At 38.0% G+C, this 27576-nt stretch overlaps 1 protein-coding gene across 1 annotated transcript in view; it reads left to right on the forward strand.

The window, feature by feature from the left end:
• Positions 1-27576, forward strand: part of BFSP1 (beaded filament structural protein 1) — a 55101-nt gene that overhangs the window by 13954 nt on the left and 13571 nt on the right. The window contains exons 3-5 of the mRNA XM_027840366.1: positions 5308-5403; positions 7086-7178; positions 19926-20033. Coding sequence (XP_027696167.1) covers positions 5308-5403; positions 7086-7178; positions 19926-20033 — 297 coding nt within the window. The remainder of the gene's footprint in view (positions 1-5307; positions 5404-7085; positions 7179-19925; positions 20034-27576) is intronic.

Raw genomic sequence — 27576 nt, forward strand, 5'->3', positions numbered from 1 at the left:
AGTCGACAAACATTTATTAAATGCCTAATATTGGGCTAAGCTCAGAAGATACACATATAAAAAAAACAAAAAGGATAGTACCTGTCTTCAAGGAGCTCATAGTCTAATGAATAATAATAGCTAGCATTTTACATTGGGCCTACTATGTGCCAGGCACTGTGCTAAGCATTTTCCAAATATGACCTCATTTGATCTTCACAATAATCCTGGGAGGTAGGTGCTATTATTTATTTACATATTATATTATTTACAGTTGAAGAAACTGAGGCAAAGGTTTAGTGACTTGTCCAGGGACAAACAGCCACTAAGTGTTTGAGGCTGGGTTTGAACTTAGGTTTTCCTGACTCCAGGCCTGGTGTTCTCTCCACTACACCACCAGCTGCTGGACATTAAAGTGGACAACAGATTTTAAGGTTTTCTTTCCTTTGTGTTTAGATTATTTTGAGAAAGCCACTTCTAAAAATGTTAAAGTGCTACATAGATGTGAGTTGTCACCATCATCATCATCATCATCATCATCATCATCATCATCATCACCATCATCATTATTATTATTGTCAGGAAGAAGAAAAAAAGGGAAATGAACAAGGGAATACTAAAAACATGGGAGCAGTAGATGGGGTAGGGATAAAAGAGGTGATTTGGTGCTCCCACCAGTGGGAGAATGTCGCCAATGCTTGTCTCATGGAGCACGTTAGGAGCATCTGTTCTGTAAGCTAATTAATTACTCTTGTAGAAGGATCTCATTAGTAATGACTTTCCAATTCTGTTAGATGCACATCTGAAGATGGTTCACAGTAGCCTTTCCTACCCCAGGTTCAGGTACCAGAACTTGAAAGTATTTGATGCTTTGGAAACTGGACCTGAAATCTACCAATCTGCTCCCAACATAAAAACAGTAAAATTTTGATTAACTAGGACCCAGCTAATTGGAGCCCTCAGTCAAGCAAAAAAAATTATCTGTATCTTAACTTATTCAATTGAGAAGAAAAAAGTGATTTAACAATTTTATGTAGACAAATGAATGACTTTCAGGGGCTAACCTGGGATTGTAACAAAATTGACCCCATCAACGCCATCAGCTATATATCTTAAAGCTATTTCTACAATAAAAATTGATGTGAATTATGACCTGGAGAAATGAGAATATCCTGAATTATTAGAGAAAGATTAAATACTGGGAAGTGCAATGTTGTAGTAGAAAAACTAGAACCAAAAGCTCAAAGGCCTGGTTTAAGTCCCAGATCCCATAGTATCTAGCCATGAAGCTGTGGACAAATCACAAAATTTTATCATAAAATCATAAATCTTTGTACCTCAGTTTCCCCATATCTAAAATGAGGAAAATAATGCTTGTAGTAGTTATCTTGCAATATGTTTGTGAGGAAAGCACTTTAGAAATTATAAACTTATGAATATAAGTAATTATTAAATTTCAATGTTTCATTTAATAAGGCATGAAGAGGATGGAAATAAGTACTTATATAGTGCCTACTAGGTACTGTGCCATGTGATTTGCGAATATCTTGTTTGATTCTCACAATAATCCTAAGAGATGGGTGTTGTTATTATCTCCATTTTATGGTTGAGGAAACTGAGGCATATAGAGGTTAAATGACTTGCCCAGGGTCACATAGTAAGTGTTTGAGGCTAAATTTGAACTCAGGTTTCCTTGACTCCAGAGGTAGTGCTTTAACCTAGCTTCCCCTTTAGACTTTCAATAGGAAAAGCTGAAACAGAAAGAGCTTTCTGGTTAAACGTCATTTAACCAGAAATTCAAATAACATCTATTCACCTACTCAGCATTCTGGATTTGAATTGAGGTTTTTATTATATTTATGAATTCTGTTGGTGGTTCTCATTGTAAAGCCTCACCAGACGCTCATTGTTACTCTGATCCTCTTTTCAATAGCTGATCCTAAATGTGATGGGGCACATGCATGTTTTTGATGACTGGGTCAGAATGGGTTTTTAGAATCAGTCAGGGTCTCAATGAGGAAAAAAAGAGAAGTTTTCATTGATGGCACATCTGAAAGACCAGCTGACAGCATCAATGTCATAATGAAAACACATGCATCTTCACTTCTTAGTTTTGGAAGCACAGGGTGGTAGGGGTGGGGGTTGGAGGGGTCCGTGGGGGTGGGGAGACACAGAGAGAGATAGAGAGAGAGAATACCCTCAAATGCATAAGCAGCTACAGACTCCCCTGGGGGCAGGCTAAGGTAGCAACTTGGGTAGCAGCGGATATAGTGCTGGAAGGCTCATCTACCTGAGTTCAAATCTGGCCTTAGACACTTATTAGCTATGTGACCCTGGGCAAGTCACTTAACCTTATTTGCCTCAATTTCCTCATCTGTAAAATGAGTTGGAGAAGGAAATGGCAAACCACTCTGGTATCTCTGCCAAGAAAACCCCAAATGGGGCCATGAAGAGTTGGACATGACTGAAAAAAATGTCTTAACAACAACAAGGTAGCAACTCATCAGATAAAAACCCTTAAAGGAAGAAGAAATTCTGTCAGAAGCAAGTCAATAACCCTTTATTTTGATGAACAGAATTACTTGTGTTTTAATAGACCCTCCAAATAGGTGCAACTTTAATTTGAAAAACTTAATGTGCTGCAAACCCAACCTTGACTCAAACAATGTTTTTTCCGGGAAGTTTTACCTAATTTACCTCCCCACGGCCACAAAGACCTTGTTCCATTTGGACCTCACATGGTATTTGGCTTGCACTTCTCTTATGCATGTGGCATTTATTATTTTGTGTAATAATTATTTCTGCATGCATCATGATTTCCTAGTAGATTGTTAGCTCCATGAAGGCAGGAACCACATTTTATCAAACTTTGTGTCTTTCTTAGGGCTTAGAATAGCTGGGTAGATGCTATCTCCATTCTGTAGGTGCTTAACAAATATCCATTTTAATTTAATTGTAGGATGATATTTCACAAAGAATTCTGAGTAAAATTTGTTTTAATTCAAATGGCCTAACTTAAAGAAAGATGAATATGCTATACCTTTTATTCTTTCCAATTTCAAAGATTTTTCAGACTTTGTTTTCATTTTGTTCACCGTTTTTTGATCCTCTTTGGGAACTGTGAACCTGTTGGCACATATCATATGACTTGGTTAGTGATAGATCACTGCAAACCACGAGGCTGTAGCAATGTTTTTTCCCCAGGACTTTGCACAGGCCTATTGATGTTTTCAATAGTGACTTGCCTGATTTGGAAAAAAAAATTAATCGTTAAGTTGGCAGATGACCCCAAGCTAGATATAGCTGAATGCTGACTCTGGAGGTTAGGATCAGAATTCAGCCGTTGTAATTGAGATTTTCTGATGTAGTTTATATGTGGATCCTCAGTTTATTCCAGAGTTAAGTTCTTTGCCCTGTAGTATGCTATCACATCTTGCCATGTGGTCTCGAGGGTAGGTACCATCTTATTGCTTTCCAGTCATTTAATTAAATTGGATCTATGTACCTCTGCATTATATGTGTTCTCGTCACCACCAAGAAACAGCCTATTTTTTATCCTGTTCCAAAACCAATCAATCAATCACTCGACAAGCATTTATTAAGCCCCTACTATTTGCCAGGCATTGGGTCAGATGCTGAGGATTCAAATTTAATTAATAAACCAGTTCCTACACTCCAGGCAGTTACATTCTAATAGAGATATAGCAAGTACATAAATCTGATTTTTTTCTTTCGATTGTTCATCAAATTCATGTTTCCATATGAGGAGGAACGTTTTCAGACTGACTGCCCTACCTAGACCCCAGAGAATGCTCAGTCCTTCTTTTCATGCCCATTGGCTCAATCTGCTAACTTCTGTAGGTGACTCAGACTGCAGGAGTAGTTTTCCTAATTATCTTCTTACATTTTTATGTTTATAAAGCTTTAAATATACAATTGAAGTACTGTAGGCATAAATCTCATCAAAAGAAGAGGGAATATTAGAATTGTTTAAAATAAGGATAAATATGAGTAAGGACCTTTATTTCTAAGAAATAAAACATATAAGCTTTAGTGACATTAATTTTGACTTTTGAGAGGACTTTTATGTTGAACCAATCAATTAGCTAACATTTATTAAGCTCCTTTTATGGACCAGACACTATGCTAATAGGTCTCAGAGTTGATTTGGGTCCCAGGGGAGAAAAGCTTATGAATGTGAACAACTTCCCCCAAGCCTCACTGTGATTCTTTAATAGTTGACCTGGAGAAGACACATGAAAATTAGATGTATTCTCACTCACAACTCAGGAGGAGAATTCCTGAGTTCTGGAATCCAGACTTTTGGAAAGGAAAAGAGGACATTCCTGGGCAGAACCAGCCTTGGGGTTGCAAGCACAACTTTCAGAGTTTGGGGACCCGGTCTTCTAGAATTTGTTTTTCTTTCAGGGAAAGTTCAAGTCTTTAGGGTAATATCAAATGATGGGAAGCCTATATGTAAGAATATGTTAGTAAATGCTTAATAACTGACTTTCCAGAAAAAAATGTTTCTGTGACATACTTTTAAATTTAATTTTCATTATTACATTTTCTCCATCACTTTTTAAAGTCTAGATGATTGACAAAACAATAAATCAAACTCTGATTTGTAGCATTTACCAGTTTCTGAGGTGTAAATGTTCATACTGAAAATTTAATAGTCTGCTCCACTGAGCCAGTACAAATTGGCTCCAGAACATATCACTGCTGTGGGGTCCTTGATGTGGAGATGAGACTTGCTATAGTTTCTGGTGGCTATTTCTCTAGCAACCCCAAATTTCTTCTTTTTCTGAGGAGAATCCAGACCACAGCGTGTTACCGATGAATCTGGAGATCCTGGCTAGAAATGAGGGATTCAATGGAGTGGGAAGAAAATTGTATTGTTTGTTTATGAGTTATTGTGGGTATTTTCTGAGGGTGAAATAAAGGCCATACAATCTACCTCCGTGAACTCTATTTCTTAGGCTGAAAGATTAAGCCACTGTCTCTCCATGGCTGGGACCAAGAAATTTTGGGTTCAGGCACTCACCTCTTGTGCTATGTAGGTGAGGACACATACAATTCCCATGTACCTGTGCCCCATAGTAACCAGTACTCTTTACATCCTTCAAAGTACAGCTCAAGAACCTTCATAAAGTTGTTCCTTATTCTCTTAGAATATTCTCTTATTCTCTTAGCACTCTCTCTTTTGTTAATTTGAATATACCCAATATTACATGTTGCATCCCTCCATTAGAATGTAAGCTTCTTGAGGATTTCCTCTGTCCTTGGGGAGACCAATGTGACATTTTTCCCTTTCTCACATTTCAGGAAGCAGATGAAGCCTTGCTGCATAATCTGGAGCTTCAGATCGAATCCCAGTTTCTGCAGGATGACATCAGTGCAGCAAAGGACAGGTACAAGAAGGTAACTATGAACTATTTTCCAAAACCTTCTCCCATGTCTTAGTCAGTCAGATAAATCCAAATAAATTTCAAAGGGACTGAAAACCTGAGGCCTCAGTTACCTTTCTTTTTGTCTAACAAAATCAATGTGGTCAGCTGGTTGCTCAACAACACTCAATGATTATTTTCTATGTAGGAGGATGGGCTCCATACTATGTGGTCTAGTCACTGGGATAAAGAATTATTATCAGTTGGTGGTCATCAGCTATTCAAGTTAATCAATTGTGGTTACTGAATCTAGGTTTTCATGACATCTATCTTGAGGCCTGACTGGTTAAGGAAATAATGAATGTCAGTAAATCTTTTCCATCTGGTGGCAGTGGACTAACCTGAATGCTGGAGGCTACTATCATATCTCCCCATCCCTTCATCATGTAATTGGCTTTGCTATGCTTATTCATTGAATCATTCTGTACTCTTCACATGGAAAATGAACCTGAAGATAGTTTGCTATCCTTGTATTTTTCATTCTGTTTTTCCCCTTTGTTACATGATATTTGCCCATTGCCTCATCCCATCCTTAGACGCTTCATTTCTTCTCCGTATTTGCTCTCAGCTTTGATCCCTTGGGAAATTGTAGTGGGTAGGATGTTGGGTGGTCCAGAAGTGGCCCATGGCTACTTCTAGGAGTTGGATGGGAAGAACATCTGCGTCAGGACAGGCATTCTTTGCCCTCCCCATCCTCAGATGTTAGGTGGATGATTCCTTCTTCCTCCACATGCCTCCTGTATTTGCTCATTGAGTTGGGTGATTCACAAGACTGGATGGGCTGCTGTGGATAGTATTTGGGCACCTCTCTAATAGCGTGCCTGGCAACCTATACTGCTGTTGCATGTTCACTAGGTCCTACTTTTTCTGTATAGTAGCATCCCAGAATGACCAATATTTTCCTTGATAAAGATCGCAGGGTAGATTTAGAGCTAGGAGAGATCTTAGAGGCCATATAGTCCAACACCTTCATTTTACACATGAGGAAACTGGGGCCCCAAGTGACTTGTCCAAGGTCAAATAATAATAAGTGACAGAGGTAGAATTTGAACCCAGATCCATTGTTCTTTCTATTTGTACCATACGACTTCCATTATCACTCCTAAAGAGTCCTAGAACCATGAGAACTTGTCTAAATTGACAATGAGGCCTGACTCTTTTATAATCAACTCTAATTTTCTGTGCCAGTGAAGGAAAACAGTGGCATAGACAACCCAAAAAGCCAATAACCCACAATTCTTTCTTATTAGACTTTGGAATGAAATATATAGATGTTAGGGTAGGGTGCAACAAATGAACTTTTATGGTTATATGTTACTTAAGTCAATATTATAACTAGTTTGAATTTCCTGAGCATCAGGAAGCAGGAAGTATTCTGTTCATTTAGAAAAAATGACCTGAGATTAGAAACTTTCCATTCCTAATCTTTAAAGCAGAGGAGGGAAATCAGAATAATCTAAATTCAGAGAAATGAGAAAGGACAGACCTATGACTTTACAGAAAATCTAAACTTTGAGGCATCAACAGCAGCAGAAAACACTCTCACCATCAAATTAAGAGATTTACAGTCCCTCCACCCCATTACCTAGCATACTGCTAAAAGGAAAATCTTAGCCATGCAAAGTTTCAATGGAAATACTTCTATTCCTCCAACAGAATCTCTTGGAAATTCAAACCTATGTCAGCGTCCTGCAGCAGATCATACAGAACACTCCTCCAGTGTCCACAATTACCATTGGCATAAATGAGGTAAGCACGGGGACAGGGTTTAGTGATGCAGTTGCCAGAAAGGGAAGGATTCTGAGAGTGGAAGTGCTATTGGCAGATGTCCAGGGTGGCATTTTTACATCCTGAGGTGGGTCCTTCCCTAACACCTGGTCTCTCATGTGAAACTAGGACTTTCTTATGATTTCCTCATGATATCTTTAGGAGTGGAGCAGTATGCATATTAGTCTTTTAATATCTAGAGTAGAAGAAGAATTTAGAGATTGATTTCATCTATTCCCTTCTTTTTATATATGAGGAAACCGATGCTCAAAGACATTGAATTATCCAAAGTTGCCCAACTAGTGTGTGGCAGAGGTTGGATTTGAACTCAGGTCTTCTGATTCCAAGGCCACTGCTTCGTCATGTCGCCTCTTTTCTTCTGACAACATACAAAGGCACGAGCCATCCTTTTAACTAATGAAACCCAAATGCCCAGGGGACCTAACCAGTGGTGGGGACTACATGGGCCACATGTTGCCCGTAGTGGAGTGGTTTGCCATTTCCTTCTCCAGCACATTTTACAGATGAGGAAACTGAGGCAAACAGGGTTAAGTTACTTGTCCAGAGTCACACAGCTAGTAAGTGTCTGAAGCTGGATTTGAATCAGGTCTTCCTGACTCCAGGCCCTGCACTCTATCCATTGCACTACCTAGCTGCCCATACCCATAGCCTTGCTGCTTCTACATCATGAGTTACTTTTTCTCTCTGATCAGCACTAATTTCAGAATAGCAGTTTCACTTTTGGTTTTCCCTATTTTATGAGAGAAAATAGCAAGAAAATGCTTATTTGTAAGGGATAACTAGGTAGTATAATGGCCAGAGCACTAGAATGGAGTCAGGAAGACCTGAGTTCAAATCTGGCCTCAGATACTTGCTATCTGTGTGACCCTGGGCAAGTCTCTTAATTTATGAAAGATAACTAGGTTTTGTCCTTCTTTCTCCTCAAACTAGGCCTTCTTTTTCCATTTGGGCCTTTTACTGTGCTACCATCCTGTCTGCTTCTCCCTCCTTTATTCTTTTCTTTCTAGGCCTAATGGGAGAGAAGTACTTCAGTGAGGGCCCTGATTCCTTCTCTCCCCCTCTTCCCTGACCCTTTCAGGAGTATGACTTGAGGAGGACTAGAAGGAGTTTCTTTGCTTAAAGGAAAGGAGAGTGAAGGATTTTCTGGGTCCCAAGTGCCATGATGAATTCAACTTGTAATATGCTCTTAATAAGAATTAGATAACTAGATCTGGCATTTAGAAAATCCTTTGTCCTCAAGCGCTCTGTGTCTGTGTCTTGGGTTCCCCTGCCTTTCTTGGGATAGATGAAAAGTAAAAATCCCCTTTTCTGTAAAATGGTGATAATAATAACAATTGCTTCCCCATATGAGTTTAGTGATGAAAAGGAGAGAAATAGGACAACAGTTTGAGTGGATGATAAGGTCAAGTGAGTTTTTTTTTTTCTAAGAATGGGGGAGACTTGGATATGTCTGTAGATAGCAAGGAAGGAGCCAATCTATAGGGAGAGATGGGATATTGATGAGAGGGATGGTTGTAGGAGCCATCTGCAGGAAGTATTTGTGGAGATGAGAAGATGGCCCAGACCAGAGCCTTAGAGGTACATTCACAGTAAGAGGAGTAATATGAATGATGATCCAACAAAGGAGAATGAGAAGGAGCAACCAGACAGGTAGGAGAACCCAGAGGAAGAAATGTTGTGAAAACCCCCAGAGCAGAGTGACTAGGAGGAAAGAAGGTGGTTATTAGGAGGAGGACTGGGAAAAGGTCATTTGATTTGGTAATTAAGAGGTCATTGGTAATGTAGCAGAGAGCAGTTTCATTTGATGAAGGTATTGAGAAACAAGTAAGAGAAGAGGAATTGTTGAGTTGTTTCAGTTGTATCCAACTCTCATTGATCCCATTTGAGGTTTTTTTGGCAGAGATACTGGAATGGTTTGCAATTTCCTTCTCTAGCTCATTTTATAGATGAGGAAACTGAGGCAAACAGGGTTAAGTGACTTGCCTAGGTTCACAAGTGTCTGAGACCAGATTTGAACTCAGAAAGATGAGTCCTGACTCTTGGCCCCACATTCTAGCACCACCTAGGTGCTCCAAGAGAAGAGGAAGCAATGAGTATAAACAGTTTTTTCCCCATATGAGTTTAGTGATGAAAAGGAGAGAAATAGGACAATAGTTTGAGTGGATGATAAGGTCAAGTGAGTTTTTTTTTCTAAGAATGGGGGAGACTTGGATATGTCTGTAGATAGCAAGGAAGGAGCCAGTCTATAGGGAGAGATGGGATATTGGTGAGAGGGATGGTTGTAGGAGCCATCTGCAGGAAGGCCTTGGTGAGGAGATGGAAAGCTAGGCTTCCATTGTCATAAGAAGCTGAAGTAAAGGAGGAGAGAATGGGGAATGATGCTAATAAGGGTTTTTAAAGATGTTAACTAGAAGAGGGAGCCCAAGTGAACTGGGCTTTATTTCCTCAGTAAAGTTTGAGTTATGCCTTCTGCTGAGAAGGAGGGAGGAACTGGCGGTGGGAGAAGCTTGAGGAGGTAAGAGAAGTTCGAGCATCAAGTAGGAAAGTGAAAGGATTTCCTCATGACAATGAGGGGCCATATGAGATGAGATACAACAAAGGTGTAGTGGACCCAGTCAGGAATTGTGTGATTCTAAAAACATTAAGCAATAAGTGAGTAGAAATGGAAGAATCAGATGGTAAAGATAATCTGGGGTTGGGGCTTGGCAAGGCATGAGCTGCAATAGGGCAAGGGGGCAAGAGATTTGAGAGGGAAATTATGACTTCCATTGTTCATCCCTTTTATCCTTGTCTACATTATCTGTATTTTAGATTTCAGAATGGTCTATTTCCATTCAGATGTAGTATTTTATTTTTTCTTTTTTTGGGGGGGGGAGGTAATTGGGGGTTATGACACACAGCTAATGAGTGTCTGAGGGCAGATTTGAACTCAGGACCTCCTGACTCTAGGGTCTGTACTCTATCCACTGTACCACCTACCTGCCCCAATACTTTCTTTCTTTCTTTTTTAATATTTTATAGATATCTTTTTTTTGTATTTTCAAAGTTTCCAAATATATCTTATGTCTCCATTTCTTCTCACAAAGAACCATTGCTTATAACAAAGACTTTTTTTTAAAAAAGAAAAAAAAAGAAGACGAGAAAGAAATTCAGCAAAACTGATCAACATATTGGAAAAAAAATCTGATGTTATTTGTAATGTTTGACATCTGAGGACCTCTCCTCTGCCAAGGTGGTGGTGGGGACGTTTCTTACCACATTTTTTCTTTGGAGTCAAGATTTTTCTTTATACCTTCACGACAAGTCAGTTTTGATGGTTCTGTGGCATTGTGAATATTATTTTCCTGGGTCTGCTTACTTTATTTTGCATCAGTTCATATAAATATTTTTGTACTTCTTTGTATTGATCATATTTACTATTTCTTAATATTCCATTAGGGGAACTAGGTGGTACAATGGATAGAGTGCTGGGCCTAGAGTCAGGAAGATCAGAGTTCAAATGCAGCCTCAGATACTTACTAATTGTGTGACCCTGGGCAAGTCACTTAATCCTATTTGCTTCAGTTTCTACATCTGTCAGATGAGCTGGAGAAGGAAATGACAAACCACTCCAGTATTTTTGCCAAGAAAACCCCAAATGGGGTCAAAAAGACTTGGACACAACTGAAAACAACTAAGCAAAAATAATATTACATTACATTTAAATACCACAGTTGTTTAGCCATTCCCCAACTGACTAATATCAACTTTATTTTCAGTTGCTACCACAAAAAAGTGCTGCTATAAATATTTTGGTGTAAATGGAAGTTTTCTTTTTTGTCCTAGCAGTGGAATCTCCTAAAGAGTGGAGACTTTTTAGTTACTTTATTTGCATAATCACAAATTGTTTTAGAACAGTTGTACTTATTCACAACTCCATCAATAATGCACTAGTGTGCCAATTTCTGTAACCCTTCTGATATTAACTCTTCTTTTCTTTTGTCATTTTTGTTCATTTGCTGAATGTGGGGTGAAACCACAGAATTTTTTAACTTTAATTTCTTTTATAAGTGATTTGGAGCACTGTTCCACATGGATTTTGATAGTTTGCCCTTCTTCCTTTGAGAACTGTTTATTTATATCTTTTGACAACTTCTCCATTGGGGCAGTAATACTTTCTTAACAGTCTTTACTGCTTCCCTTCCCCTTTTATCAGAACAGTTTCTTTTAAACAAGCTGAACTCTTCCATGATCAGATATGAGTCTTAGGTCTTATCCCATCAAACTTCTGTAACAACAGTGAGATTACAGTCATCTCCTTGTGCTAAAATGACATTTTAACTTTGTTTCCCACATTCTATGACTTAGGATATACATATCTGAGGTCAGAATATGGTTTGTAACCTTCTTCCCAGTTCACTTTGTTTAGGTAGCTAGATGGTGCAGTGGATAACGCCCTGGATCCAGAGTCAGGACGATGTGAGTTCAAATCTAGTGCCTGTTTTTTTTAGTTGAATGACCCTGGGCAAGTCACTTAATCTCTGTCTGCCTTAATGAACAGAAATCCACCTTTCTACAACCTTCATTCATTGCTCCTAGTTCTGTCCTGTGAGGATAAGCAAAACAAATCTAATTCTGCTCCCACCCAACAATCCTTCAGCTATTGGAAGATAGCTGCCATGTTCTCCCATAGGTCTTTTCCTCTCTGTGTCAGACAATCCCAATATTAGAACTATTATAAATACTCAAATTAACTTACAAAGGACCTATGAAGGAAGACACTATCTGCATCCAGAGAAAGAACTAATAAATAGAAGTATATACAGAATAATTTTACATATATATGCACCTATTTGTGTCTAATGATAGTCATCTCTAGGGTTGGGGAGGGGTGGAGAGGGAAGGAAAAAAGCAAAAAAAAAATTTACATGATAACTTTATTATATATTTAAAAGGAATAGCAAGTTGTACATAATAGATTTGCAATTTCATGTGCAATCATCTTTTTTTATTATACAATGTTATGGAAATGCTTGCTTTATTCCACAAATTAAAAATAAAATAAATTATAAAAAAATTTGAGATTGCCTAGAAAAGTAAAAGAAATGTGCCTGGGAAATAACAAGAAGACATAGTTGTTGACAATTGATAATTATCCCCCCTCCCCAGCTATTTAATATTATTGCTGCTGGTAAGATAAGATATGGTAGGGTACAGATAGAAATATAGTTGTCAAAACATTTTTTAAAAGTTCACAGATCATAGATTAAGCACCCCTGGTCTAGAGTAAGTCAGGGGGTATCTATCTGGGAGTATGATGGTAAATGTTCAAAGACCAACTCTCTGAAAAAAAAAACCGACCCAAAAAACCCCAACAAATTCAGAACATATGCATGACTCAGTTTGCCCTGATTTGTATTTTTTGGCCAATTTCTGAGGTATAAATGTGTATACTGAAAATTTAACAGTTAGCTCTTAAGAGCTGGTATGAGCTGGGTCCAGTACACTGCTGAGTGTATTCTATGTGTCTAGACCCTGTGGATGGAGAAAGAGAGGAAGTGTTTAGGAGCCTGGAGCCCCGTAGTGGTTATACATTTGAGAAAAATAGTCAATGTTATGGTAGAGGTAGAGGTTAGCATCCCTGGGTCTGAACTGAGGCCAAAAGCAAGGAAGACTGTGTATGGGAGTCTGGCTCCTAATGCTTTCTCTAAGCAGCTATAGCCAAGTTTGGAAGCAAGGATGAGGATCAGATTATGCATATGGTATCTGAATGGAACATTATCACCTGTATTCTCCATATGGGGAAAGAATATATCTGGGGGCACGGGTGCTTATGTTGAGGGGTATGCTGGTAAATGTTTTAACAACTAACTCTCCAAAAAAAGTATCCACAACATTCTTTCAAGTTTTATATGCTTTATTAATATTTCTCCCTCACTTTTTAAAGTCTAGACAATCAACAAAACAATAAATCAAGCTGAGTTTTGTATTGACTTGTAAATGCTCACACTGCAAATTAAACAGTTGCCTCTGGTGAACTTGTTTGAGCAGCTCCATCACACCCTTGTTTGTATCCCGGAACTTGGGATGTAAGATCAATGGTGATCAATGGGGTCACTGACTTCACAAGTCATGAGACTTCAACTGACCATCATACAAAGTGGTGTGGAGACCCTCTCCCATCTTGGTTGCTGTTTTTGGCTAGGTTCCAGTTAGTTGATATCTCTCGTAAGATGCTGTTCCTAGAACAAAAACCATTACCTCAGATGAGGTCTGATCAGCAGAGTATAGTGAGACTTAGCTTCCTTCTTCTGGATGTTGCTTCTTCCAATAAGGACTCTTGTTATCCTCACTGAGGCCAGTTTGACAATTTTCATCTTGGCTCTCTTCTATACAATTTTGCTGTCAGTATTAGGTCCAAAGACTCATGCAATTTCTCACCAGTATCATCTGGTGAATAGTCCTCATAAATGCACATTTATTTTTATTTTGAATATAAGAAAGTGTTAAGCTATGTGTGAATACATTTTAAAAGACACAGTGTGCTATTTATTGTATAAGACTATGACCTTCAATATATATGGAACAGATGTTGATTATCATGAAGGTTATAAAAAATAAGACTTAAGAAGTAAAGCAAGTTTATTCTTAATACAGTATTCCAAAAGTTTTCTTAAGTCACTGCTATCTATTCTGTGGGGAATTTTTTCTTCCATTTCATGTATATATATTAAACATATATATATATGTGTATTCATATACATATATATACATACATACATACATACACATACACACGTAGATATGTATACACACATACACCCATATTTTAAACAACTTGTAAGAGTTCGACTATCCCAGTAGTAACATAATGCTTAATTAGAATTTGAAAGGAATGCTATTTTTCCCCCCTTTCATAGCTCCCCTTATTCCTCATTTAGGGGGCATAGTAGGCTGCTAAAGATTTTGCTGAGCCAATAGTATTTTATATTTATTTGCAGGGCTGGTTTAAGATTTCACATCTGCTAGATGGTGTCATCTTTTCTATTTCTTTGTGCCAAATCCTTGCATGCAAAGGAGTCCTGCATTTTGCTAATATGGATGACAAACTACATTCTTTAGTGTAGCAATTTAAATTCAGTTAAGGAACATCTGTGCCACGGGGAGATGGGGTGGTGGGGTGGTGAAGACACATTTTTAGCCTTCACAGTGAAATTAATGTCCTGCAGCTCACCTTTCAGCATTCCAAGTTCCACCCCCTAACTATTCTCTTTGATTAATATAATTGGGGTTTGCTCCAACTGCTTTAAACAATTTCTTTTGAGTGTGAATGCTAAAGCCTAATTTTCTCCCTCAGGGTTTCTCTTTCCAAATATCTCAGTTCTAATTTTCAAAACTTGAATTTTCTTTTCCGATTCAGCACTAATTTATATCAGAGGGCATATAAGCACTCTTAAACTACTCCTTTTACCTGAAATTATATAAAATTGTAATAATTTAAAACTCACTCTAGCCTTATTTTGTAAATCTTAGTCAATTTATGGAGTATTAGTAGATGTATAAAATTACCTAGAACATTTTTTTTAAAATCATGGAAGCTAGTTCCTTGTTCTCAGGTTGTTCATTCAAGTAGCATTCTATCTTAGAAAAAATTCCTTTCAATTATCCACAGATGAAGCTACAAATTGTTGTTGTTGAATCATTTCAGGTGTGTCTGACTCTCTGTGATCTTATTTGGGATTTTCTTGGCAAAGATCCTGGAGTGGTTTGCTATTTCCTTCTCCAGCTCATTTTATAGATGAGGAAACTGAGGCAAACAGGGTTAAGTGACTTGCCCAGGGTCACATAGCTAATAAGTGTCTAAAGCTAGTAGGTATCTGAGGCTGGATTTGAACTCAGGTCCTCCTGATTCCAGGCCTGGTGCTCTATCCACTGTGCCATCTACCTGCCCCAAAACTATAAATTAGCCTATGGCAATGATATGTATAGGTCCCTATGATGAATGAATGAAAAAGCCCTTACCCAGCACTTCCTATGAGCTGGCATTGTGCTAAGGTGTGGAAATATACTTACAAAAGCGAGACAGTCCCTGCCCTCAGAGAGCTTATATTCTAGAAAGGATCAAATGAGATAATAACTTAGTTCAGAGCCTGGCACATAGTAAGTGTTATATGAATGTTAGCTATTGTTATTATAAATAGAGAGACACCATATGTAGAAGAACAGTGGTCAGGGAAGGGAATTTTGCACTGGGTAGTCACAGGGATGGTGAGTGGAACCATAGGGCAGTCCATTGGCAAGCCTTTTTCAGGTGATGGCATTACTGTGTTGATAGCCTTGGTGCTAGCATGAAGCATGATCTAAGGTCAACAGATAAAATGAGCTAGGTGACAATTAATGACATCTCACCCCCCAGAGCAGTAGTTCTAAAGCTTAGTGGATTAATATATATCAACTAGATAGTCAACAACCTTCCTTGACAATAGAGATTATCTTACATTTCTATGTCTCTCGTATACAAACTCTCAATAAATATTGTTAGGTTATTGATTTATGTGTTTTATTTGTGGCCCAGCTTCACTCCCCAGTGGACTTTGGGCTCACAAGGACAAGGCTTAATCCTTGGGGCCTGACCCCTAAAGATCTCTTAGCATCTCTCTTTGCTTTGGTTCTTTGCCCTTACTCAGGAGTTTCACTCCAGGGGAAAATCTCCTGATTAGGTATGGCTTGTGTTTAGGCTGACTTACACGTTGGTAATGGTCACCAAGTTCGAATAGGCATGCAGTAGTAAGTGTGGGGCAACCTTTAGTAATTCCCACTGGAGAAAATTTGTAAGATGCAAAAGATTTATTGGAGCCCACGAAAAAAACAAACAAACACAAATCACTCTAGTGGTTCATTAGACTCTCCCCTGAAAGTAAATACACTTTGGGGGATTGCTGGACAAATACTACCCATTCATTCACCTAGGACTCATTCTAGCTGAGACTTCATGATAAGGTTTTGCACCTTGTGGCCATCTCAAATTGATTGGGGCACTCATCAGTTTGAATAAGCACTCCCTTGATCACCCCCATTATGTCTGGATCTGTGGAAACATCCATGCATCAATTATGTAGTTTTCTTGTGCATTTAAGCTTTGGAAATATAAATAAATAGTGAAAAATGGTGAGAAAGGGGAAAAGAACTTGACAAAGGCAAAATAAATCTTCACCCCTGCATTTAAAAATAGTTAAGTAATTTTATAAAATATGGATGTATAAGAAAAGTATAGAGGATTGTGCATTTTATGAAAATCTATACAAATCATCGCCAAAATAAACATCTAGTCAGGACTCTCTTACCACTGTTTCTCCTCCCACCTCCACCACTTTTGAAGCTTGATGTCTCAGGCATTAATGTTGACAGACTTCAGTATGGAAGTTGCCTGTTCTGAGCATAAGTAAGTTCAGAAGTCAGTCTTTATACTATATTATAGACTCAGAGAATGGTAAGCCTGGAAAAGACCTAGGATCACTTAGGTTGACCCTCTCATTTTTATGTGAAGAAGTTGAGATCTAGAGCTCTAAGGTAACATAGCTAAGTTAGTGGTAGAGACAGACCTAGGGGCAGCTCCGTGGTGCAGTAGACAGAGTTCTGGGCCTGAAGCCAGGAAGACTCATCTTCTTGAGTTCAAATCCAGCCTCAGACATTTACTTGTTGGCTGACTTTGGGCAAGTCACTTAATCCCATTTGCTTCAGTTTCCTCATCTGTAAAATGAGCTGGAGAGGGAATGGCAAACCACTCCAGTGTCTTTGCCAAGGAAACTCCAAATGGGGTCATGAAGAGTCTGACACAACTGGAAGACCCAGCTTACCCAAGAAGTCCCATCTTATATATGTGACATAGAATAATAATTGCTAATAATAGATATAATTATTAATATCAATTATTATTATTATCCCCCATCAGAAATGACTTTCTTCCCCTCCCTCAGATCTCACATAGCACCTTGTTTATACCTCTCTAGTACTCTTAACATGTTTAGTTTTCTATTGTAGTTATTTATGCTAAGGGTTATATCCTCATTATTAGATCTAAGTAGAAAGAATGTGTCTTATTCATCTTTGTTTCCTCTCATGCCAACCAAGCACAACGTTCTCTCTCACTGTTGAATAGAGGAAGGATTTTTGATCTTATTAAAGCCAATATCGGTAGATCAGCATGAGTTTAGATGCCTTTATGTAAGTTGTTAAAATTTAGGTTCCTTGACACCTAACCCTGATCTCATGGCTATCGTCCTTTCTCCAAATTTTCTCTCTTCTCTGGTCCATCCTCCATACCGCTGCCAAAATCATCTTCCTAAAGCACAGGTCTGACCATGTGACTCCTCTGTTCAAAAAACTCTAGTGGTTCCCTATTGACTCTAAGAAAAAATATAAATTCATTAACTTGAAATTTAAAGCCCTGGAACAATCTGGCTCAAACCTGCTTTTCCAGACTTATATCACCCTACTCCCATTTTGGCCAAATTAGCCTTGCTGTTCCCAGAACTTGGCTGTCCTTTGTACCTTTGTGTAGGCTGCAAATACTAAAATTTATTTCATCCTCACTTCTGCCTCTAAGAATCTTTAGCTTCCTTAAGGTTCATTTATACTGCTGCACTTCACGGTCGAGAAGCACAGTTTAAGAAGTGTTGATAGGGGTCACGAGTGGAAAAAGTTTAAGAAGCCCTGATCTATAGGAAACTTTTCCTGATTCCATTGGTTGTTAGGAACTTTCCCTTCTTCAGATCACCTTGTACTTAATTATATGTTTACATGTTGTATCTCTTACTAGACTGTAAGCTCCCTGAGGACAGAAGCTGACATTTTTGTCTTTCTATTTCCAGTCCCCATTAGATTTTCATTGTAGTAGGAATAGGAAGGAAACAAGCATTTATTAAGCATGTAGCAGACACTGAGCTAAGTGCTTTATAAATATCATCTCACTGAATCCTCACAATAACCCTGAGAAGTATTCTTACTCCCATTTTACAGTTGAGGAATCTGAGGTAGTCAGAGGTTAAGTGACTTGCTTAGTGTCACTCAGTTGGTAAGTGTCTGAGATTGGATTTGAATTTTTCTTCCTAATTCCAGGCTCAGTGCTCTACCCACTATATCCCATAGGTACCCCTGAGTAGGTCAGAAGTTCTTAATTTCTATGTATATCATCAACCCGTTTGACAGCCTTGACACATAGGTGAAGCCTATGGATTCCTTCTCAGAATAATTTTTTTTTTAAAGTTCATAATTAAAGGAAATACTAAATTTGATTAGAAGTTAGTGAAAGTAAAGATTCATTTTCCCATCTAAGTTAATCGAACCCCTGAAATTTACCCACAGACTCCTTCAGTGTCCATGGACCCCAGGTTAAGAAACTCTATAATAGAATGTCAAAATAGAGAAGAATTCTTCTCATTCTTTGCTTAGACTTGTATTTATAGTTCTCCCCCTACAAATTTATATGTGAAATATTTTATCTAGAGAATAGGAGAACTGAATTCAACAAAATTTCGATAATATTGATAATCAAAACAGCTATAATATGAGCTTTGATTCCTAGAAATTGAACTTGAGCTTTTTTTTTTTTTTTTAAGGAAAAGAAAGCAGAATTTCTCCAGTTGCCTGTTGGGCATCTTAAACCAGATCTCATAGACATCTTAAGTCAACATGTCCAAAACTGAACTTTGCCCCCAAACTCTCTCCTCTTCCTGACTTTCCTGTTCTCGTAGAGTGTAAAACCATAGTCCCAGGAACCCCTGGCTTAAAATCTAGATATCATTCTTAACTCTTCACAGTCTCTCACTGCCCCCTTCCTCGCCCCAGCTCTCAGTCTGTTCCCTTTGAGCCCACTTCTTTCTTCTGACACTGCCACTATCCTGGTGTAAGTCCTCATTACTTAGGCTTCTGGTTGGTCTTTCCGCTTCCAGTTTCTTTGTCTTCCAATCTATCTTCCACTCAGCTGTCAAATTGATCTTCCTAAAACACAGCTCTAACCACGTTGCTCCAATATTCAGTCAACTCCAGTGGGTCCCTATTACCTCCAAGATCAAATATAAAATCATCTGTTAGATTTTTAAAACCCTTCAAAATCTGTCTCCTTCCTACCTTTCCAGTCTTACACCTTCCTTACCTGCATGTACTCCTCATCCAGTAACACTGGCTTCCTTGCTGTTCATCAGATAAGACACCCCATCTCCCAACTCAAGGCATTTTCATTGGCTGTCCACCATGCCTGGAGTCCTGTCTCTCCTCATCTCTAATCTTGGGGCTTGCCTGGATTCCTTCAATTCTGAGCTAAATTCCTACCTTCTGCAAGAAGCCTTTTCCAGTCCTCCTTAATCTAAGTGTTTTCCCTAGAGACTACCTCCAATTTATCCTGCATATATTTTGTTTGCACATTACTTTTTACATGTTGTCTTTGTCTCTTTCATTCAACCATGAGCTCTTAGAGAGTAGGAACTTTTTTGGGGAGGGCTTTTTTTTTAACCCCAGTGCTTAGTAAGGTGCCTGGCATTTAGAGAGTACCTAATGCACTCTTATTGACTTGACGGGATCTGACTTAACCTCTCTCCCTCGAACCCCTTTACTCTTCCCCCCACCCCCATCTCCACTCCCAACATCCTTGCCTGTTGCTTTTGGGATTTAGTAGTGCTAAAATTCTGATAGTGTGTTATAAACAGCAAACATTTTCTTATTTTGTTTCAGGAGAAACTCATAGCTGAAAGAAGAGTTCCCATTCTGCAGAGCCAGCTTGAAGAGTACAAAGGTATCCTGGCCCAGCTACAGATGCAGAAATCCAAGCTGCAGGCTGAGGTACCTTTCGTTCTAATCCCCAGGGACATTAGGGCCCCTCCCCCTTACTACCCTGACACCTGCAATAGCATTAAATTGCAGCGTAATGCACCAATGCTCCCCATGTTTCTTTAGACTGTCAAGAGTAAGAGGAAGTGTATAAGTCTTGATTTTTATCCAACACCCCATTTTCTCTCTGCATGCCTTGTTCTCTCCTTGTGGTAACACCAAGCTTAGAAAACATAATTATGCCCATCTTCTCTTCAAGCCAGAAATTTGGTTAAAACAAACCTTAAATGTGCATTTCATTGGGAATCCAGTTTGTTTGGAAAAACAAAGGAAACCGAAGTGCTGTTACCTTTAGTTTACACCATTTTTTTTCTTGCCAGCATGCTTACCCCACCCACATCCCCAGCCCCTAGTTTCTATCACTGCTTTTGTTCTTCCTGTTTTCATAACTAGTTTTAAAATCTTACACTTTAAGCTAAAATGGCTGAGTACACTGCCACTTCCAAAAGGGAAGGGAAGAGAATAAGCATTTACATAGTGCCTACTATGTGCAGGGCACTGTGCTAAGTGCTTTGTATAAATACTATCTCGTTTGATCTTCACAAAAACCCTAAGAAGTAGGTGCTATTATTTTCTCCATTTTACAGTTGAAGAAACTGAGACAAACAGAGGTTAAGTGACTTGTCCAGGGTCACACAGCTGGTGAGTATCTGAGGCTGGATTTAAGCTCTGGTATTTCTGACTCTAGGATCAGCACTCTATCTATTGTGTCACAAACTGCCTCAAAACTAAATTCAACAAAAAATACAGAAACCATATTAGAGAATTTTCTTCCAGTTCTAGGTCTCTTTAAGATTATGATGATGAATCACGGATAGGAAAGCCAAATCATCCTGTGGAAGGATTAGAAACAGGTTAGAAGAAAAGGCTAGGGCAGTTAGGTGGTACAGTGGATAGAGTGCTGGGCCTGGACTCAAGAAGACCTGAGTTCAAATCTGGCCTCAGACATTTACTAGTTGTGTGACCCTGGGCAAGTCACTTAACCCTGCTTGCCTCAGTTTCCTCATCTGTCAAATGAGCTGGAGAAGAAAATGGCAAACCACTCCAGAATCTTTGCAAAGATAACTCCAAATGGGGTCACGAAGATTTGGGCATGACTGAACAACAACAAAGGGGAAAAGTGGGGAAAGAATTATTTTCTGGGAAAGCTTCACTTGTGTCATTGTGTGTATAGGTCTGCCATTGCCCATTGGCTAGCTGTCACAGAGAAAGAATCATAGAATCTCAGAGTGGGAAGGGAACCCAGAAATTATATAGGCCAGCCTCAACCTTGACCACATAGAGTAATGTCGCTGCTTATGTAGGACAGATCGCTACTCTAGAAGTTTAAAAAAAAAAGTTGTATTAATGGTATTAAGAAGATGTGAATATACATCCCATGTTGTTTCTTTTGAGAGGAGTTATAGTATCATCATCATCATATTATGAATTCTTGAATCTCTATGGGATTTATGTATATATGTGTACATATGTATATGTGTATGTATACACACATAGACATATTTATGTATGTATAAACTATTAGATCTCTATGGGATTTTAAGAAAGGCAGAGGAACAAGTGAGGAATGAAGACTGAAATCTGACAGAAATGAGTAGAACTTAGAAAAGATGCAAAACTAAGGAGAGTAACAAATACTTTTACTGCCACAATAGCACCATCTGATAGATTCAGTGTCAGGGAAGTTACACTTAGGAAGAAAAAAACCAGTTGAGGCAACTGATGTTGTAGCCAAGTCACTAACTTGGATTGAAATGTATCAAATCTCACAAAAATAATTTTTTCAATAAAATGATTTGGCGCCACCTTATGGTAGGTATCAGCAAAGCTACATATTAATAAAGCATGTAGGTCGTTTAGTCCCCAGCCTCCTCATTTTTAACAACATTGTGAAAATGAATAATGTTGAAAGATTTAAGGACACTGATTAATGCAATGATCAATCATGATTCCAGATCACCAGTGATGAAGAATGCTTCTCTCTTTCCACAGAAGTGATGGATTAAATATGCACAACATGACAGTTTTTTAGGACATGGCCAATGTGGGAATTTGTTTTACTTGACTATATATATTAGTTACAAGAGTTTTGTTTTTCTTTTTTTTCAGCAGTGGGGGAAAGTGGGAGGGTGATATAAAAATGCTTGTTAATTGAAAAAAATTGTTAAAAAGAAAGTGGGTCCCAGAGATGTTAGATGACTTTTTTGCCTAAGGTCATGTTGTCAGTGAACATTTATTAAGCACCCAAAATGGGCTAGGCACTGTGTTAAGTGCTGGGGTTCTAAATAGAAAAAAGAAAGACTAAGCCCTCAAAGGAACTTACTATCTAATGAAGAAAGACAATATATAAAAAGAAACTGAAAAGGAGGGGAGAGGAGCCCCAAATGATGAAGAAATGCAAAGGAGTGTAGCCATGAAGGAAATGAAGATATAACTGACTTAGATGCTATCTTAAAGGAGGTATTAGGAAAAGCTCTTTCCTCACCGTTCATTCAGAAGGGCAAAGGGTTTTGCTGAAGTATGAGTACCAAGGTTGATGCTGTCTTTGCAGGATAATAAGGTTCCTAATGGTGAGGTTTCTGGGGGCATGATGGAAATGTCCAAAAAGGAGCAGTTGAGTGGGAAATGAAGTAATGAGCTAGGATTTGTACCTAGGTTCTCTGACCCACAAATCTAGCAATAAAAAATAGTTTTAATGCTGCCTTTTGTTTTTTATACTGAAGTCAATTCCCAATATCCCCCCTTACCTGCCATGGAAACTTCCCTGCTAATAAATTAAAACAGTTAAGAAAAACTGACTGGAAATTGATGACATCTGCTACCATATACATTATTCTGCTTCTAGAATCCCTTACCTTCTCTAGAGAGAAGGAAAGTATATTTTATTATCTACTTTCAGCCACCAAGGTTGGTTGCTATTTTATTTTGGCATGTGCTTTTTAAAAAAAGTAACTTTTATTTTTCTTTTTATCAATTATTGAGCATTTTTCCCTTCCCACTCCTGCCCTCACTGAAAAAAAAAAAGAAAAACAAAACTTTTGTAACCAGAGGTGCGAGGTTAAATGTTTAACAACTGACTTTCAAAAAGAAAAGTATACACCACACACTTTTAAGCTTAATGTGCATTATTAACATTTTCTCCATTGCTTTATAAAATCTAGACAGTAAACAAAATAGTAAATCAAGCCCTGATTTGGAACACTTGTTGATTTTTGTGGTGTAAGTGCTTGCACTGAAAATTTAAGTTAGAGCTGACTCTAGTACCCTTCTGCTTATAACCCATATGCATAATCAAGCAAGACAAATTCCCTCATTGGCCATGTCTAAAAATGTATGTTTCATTTTCTACTCTGAGTCCATCACTTCTCTCTCAGGAGGTAAGTAGCAAGCTTCATTGATGGTTCTCTGGAATCATTGCTGGTAATTGAATTGATCAGAGTTCAGGATTCTTTACTGCTGCTGAAGCAGACTAGATTTTGCTTTAGACTTTTATTTTAACTCTATGTGAATATTTATGTTTCAAGTGTGTTTTTGTAAACAACATATTGTTGGATTCTCCTATCTAATCCATTGTGCTATCATCTTCTAATTATAGGTGAGTTTATCCCATTCACACTTATGGTTTCTTCCTTCCATTTATTTCCCATTGCTTTCCTTTAGCAGGTGCTTCTAAGTCCTACTAAATTTGGCATCTGAAATTCTAAGTTGCCTAATTTCTGACCAAAATACTTAAAGAGAAAAATATTACAATTTTTACATCACTATAATTTCCCCAATAACTCTCTCCCTTCCCTGCTACAGAGACTTTTCATATAACAAATAGTATTTTTTAAATAGCAAAACAAAAATCAGTATACTGAAAATATGTATACTGTACAACATTTGTGGACCTTTCATCTCTGCGAAGGGAAGGGGGATATTATTTAAATGATAACCTTCAATATTATTTTACACTTTTTACAAACTATATTTAAACTTTTATAGCCCTATATTTTATTTTTTTCCAATTATATGTAAAAACAATTTTAACATTCATTTAAAAATATTTTAATTTCAATTCTTTCCCTCTTTCCTTCCCTCCCTCCCCCCTTCCTCCTCATTGAGAAGGCAAGCAATTTGATAGGTTATATATGTGCAGCTATGCAAAACATATTTCCATATTAGTCATGTTGTGAAAGAAGAGACAGACAAAAACATGAGAAAAAAAGTAAAATATAGTATGCTTCGATCTGCATTCAACTCCATCAGTTCTTACTCTGGAGGTGGATGGCATTTTTCATCCTAAGTCCTTGGGAATTGTCTTGGATTTTTTTTTATTGCTAAGAATAGCTAAGTCATTTACAGTTGATCGTCCTGCAATATTGCTGTTCCTGTGTATAATGTTCTTCTGGTTTTGCTCACTTCACTTTGCATCAGTTTGTGAAAGCCTCTCTAGGTTTTTCTGAAAGCATCCTGCTCATCATTTTTTACAGCACAATAGTATTCCATTACAATCAGATACCACAATTTGTTTAGCCATTCCTCAATTGATGGGTATTCTCTTAATTTCCAATTCTTTGTCAATACAAAAAGAGCTATTATAAATATTATTGTACACATAAGTCCTTTTTCTTTTTCGTTGTTTTGAGATACAGACTTAGTAGTGGTATTGCTGGGTCAAAGACTATGCACAATTTTTTAGCCTTTTGGGCATAGTTCCAAATTGTTCTCCAGAATGGTTGGATTAGTTTACAATTCCACCAATGGTACTTTAGCATCCCAATTTTCCCACATCACCTCTAACGTTTGTTATTTGCCATATTAACTAATCTGATAGATGTGAGGTGGTATTTCAGAGTTGTTTTGATTTGCATTTCTCTAATCAATAGTGATTTAGAGCATTTTTTCAAATGACTGCGGATAGCTTTGATTTCTTCATCTGAAAACTGCCTCTTCATATCCTTGGACCATATATCAATTGGGGAATAATTCACATTCACATAAATTTGACCAGTTCTTTACATATTTGAGAAATGACACCTTTATCAGAGAAACTTGCTATAAACCTTCTCACCCCCAATTTTCTGCTTTCCTTCTAATCTTGGCTATATTGGTTTTGTTTGTGCAAAACCCTTTTAATTTAATGCATTCAAAATTATCCACTTTACATCCTGTAATGCTCTCTAGTTTGGTCAGAAGTTCTTCCTTTATCTATAGATCTGACAGGTAAACTCTCCCACACTCGCTAATTTGCTTATGATATTACCTTTTATGTCTAAACCATGTACCCATTTTGACCTTATCTTGGTATACAGTGTGAGATGTTGGTCTATACCTAATTTCTGCCAAACTGCTTTCTAGTTTTTTCAGCAGTTTTTGTCAAGTAGTGAATTCTTGTCTTTAAATCTGGGATTTTATTTATTTTTGTTTATCAAATCCTAGATTACTATGGTCATTATCTACTTTGTATTGTGTACTCACTCTCTTCCACTGATCCACCACTCTATTTCTTAGCCAGTATCAGATTATTTTGATGAATACTGTTTTGTTATACAGTTTGAGATCTGATATGGCTTGGCCACCTTCTTTCACATTTTTTTCTCATTAATTCCTTCATATTCTTGATCTTTTGTTCTTCCATGTAAATTTTGATATTAGCTCCTTTTAGTTATTTTTCATTTTGGGATCTATTTCAGGAACCTTCTGGTTCTAAGATATCATGGAAATTTTCCTTAATAATATCTTGAAAGATGATATCTAGGCTTTTTTTTATCATAGCTTTCAGGGAGTCCAATAATTTTTAAATTATCTCTCCTTGATCTATTTTCCAGGTGAGTTTTTTTTTCCATGAGAAATTTCATATTTTCTTCTCTTTTTCTTCTCTTGATTTTGTTTTAGTATTTCTCAATGTCTCATGGAGTCATTAGCTTCCATTTGCCCAATTCTAATTTTTAAGGAATTATTTTCTTCAGTGAACTTTCCTACCTCCTTTTCCATTTGACCAATCCTATTTTTTAGGGAGTTGTTTTCTTCAGTGAATTTTTATACATCTTTCATTTTTTGTGTTTCCTTTACCAAACTGTTGACTCTTTCTTCAACATTCTCTTGCATCACTCTCATTTCTTTCCCCAATTTTTCTTCTATCTCTTTTATTTGATTTTTAAAATCCTTTTTGAGCTCTTCCTGGAATTCTTTTTTGGGCCTGACACAAATTTACATTTTTCTTTGAGGCTTCACATGTAGCTATTTTGACATTGTTGTCCTCTTCCCTATTTGTGTTTTGATCTTTCCAGTTACCATAGTAACTTTTCATGGTCAGGTTCTTTTTATTGTTTACTCATTTTCCCAGCCTATTTCTTGACTTTAGGTTTTGTGTTAAAGTTGGACTCTGCTTTTGGGGTGGAGAGGGTACTCTCCCAAGCTTCAGGCATTTGTGCACCTGTTTTTAGAGTTAATTCTGAGGACCTGTAAGTTTTCAGTTCTTCCAGGGTGATACAATCTAAGGAGAGATCTGGTTACTGTTCTCCTGTTGTGCTCTTGTCTGTGAGTTAACTGTTAGCATTCTTTTCTGCCCTGGAACTGTGACCAGGGTCCCTGTTCCCCTGCAGCCACATTCTCTAGTGTGTTAATAATGCTCCTCCTCTCCCTGGGACTGCAACCCAGGCCTGCAACCTGGATCCCCATATGGGCAACGCAACAGAGTTCTGCATCTAGTGTTAGCAAAGTGTCCCTTGTAATCTCCTGACCAGTTGCAGCCCCCTTCCCATCTGTGGGCTGAGAGCTCCAGAATGGCCACTATTGATTCAGTTGACCCAAAGGCCTGTGCTGGTTTGTGGGAGAATGGAAGAGTGGGCGCAGCCTGCTATTAGCTTGCTGGACCCTGCTGGAGTCAGACCTTTCCTGTCAACCCTTTAAGTTGTCTGTTTCTCTGAATTCTAAATAGAGATCATAGGATTGTAGATTGAAAGGTAGAAGGGACCTTAGAGATCACCTGTCCAACCCCCTTAATTTATAGATGAGATAAAAAGCTTGACTTCATGTTTCTCTTATGCTGAGGCATAATTCGTGCTTTTTGAGCCTTACGCTCCTTGAGCAAGTCCCCAGGCTGTCTTTCAAATCCTTCTGTTCTATGGAAGATTTTCCTTTGCAGCTTGTAAAATTTTTTCAGGACATTGCAATATGAGGCAGCATGGCTTAGTGGACAGAGAACTAGACTTGGAGTCTGAATGACCTGGGTTCAAGTCCTGACTTTGACACATTCTGGCTGAGTTTCCTCTCATGACCCCCAGCAATTCTCTGACTAAATTGCAGGACAGTTGAAGACCTACATTAATACAGACATTTCCTTACTTTTACTTCTCTACCCTGATAAAATCATAAGTCTAGACCCCTTCCCTTTGCACTCTTTTTCTCCCTCCCCACCTCAAAAAAAGGATAGTAAGTTCTATATACACTCTGACACAAAAAGTTAGTATATACTGTCTGAACTTTGAGTATATGTGTACTTAGATGTGTG

The sequence above is a fragment of the Vombatus ursinus genome, unplaced genomic scaffold (genome assembly GCF_900497805.2).
Source record: "Vombatus ursinus unplaced genomic scaffold, bare-nosed wombat genome assembly UNPS02014841.1, whole genome shotgun sequence".
NCBI classification, from domain to species: domain Eukaryota; kingdom Metazoa; phylum Chordata; class Mammalia; order Diprotodontia; family Vombatidae; genus Vombatus; species Vombatus ursinus.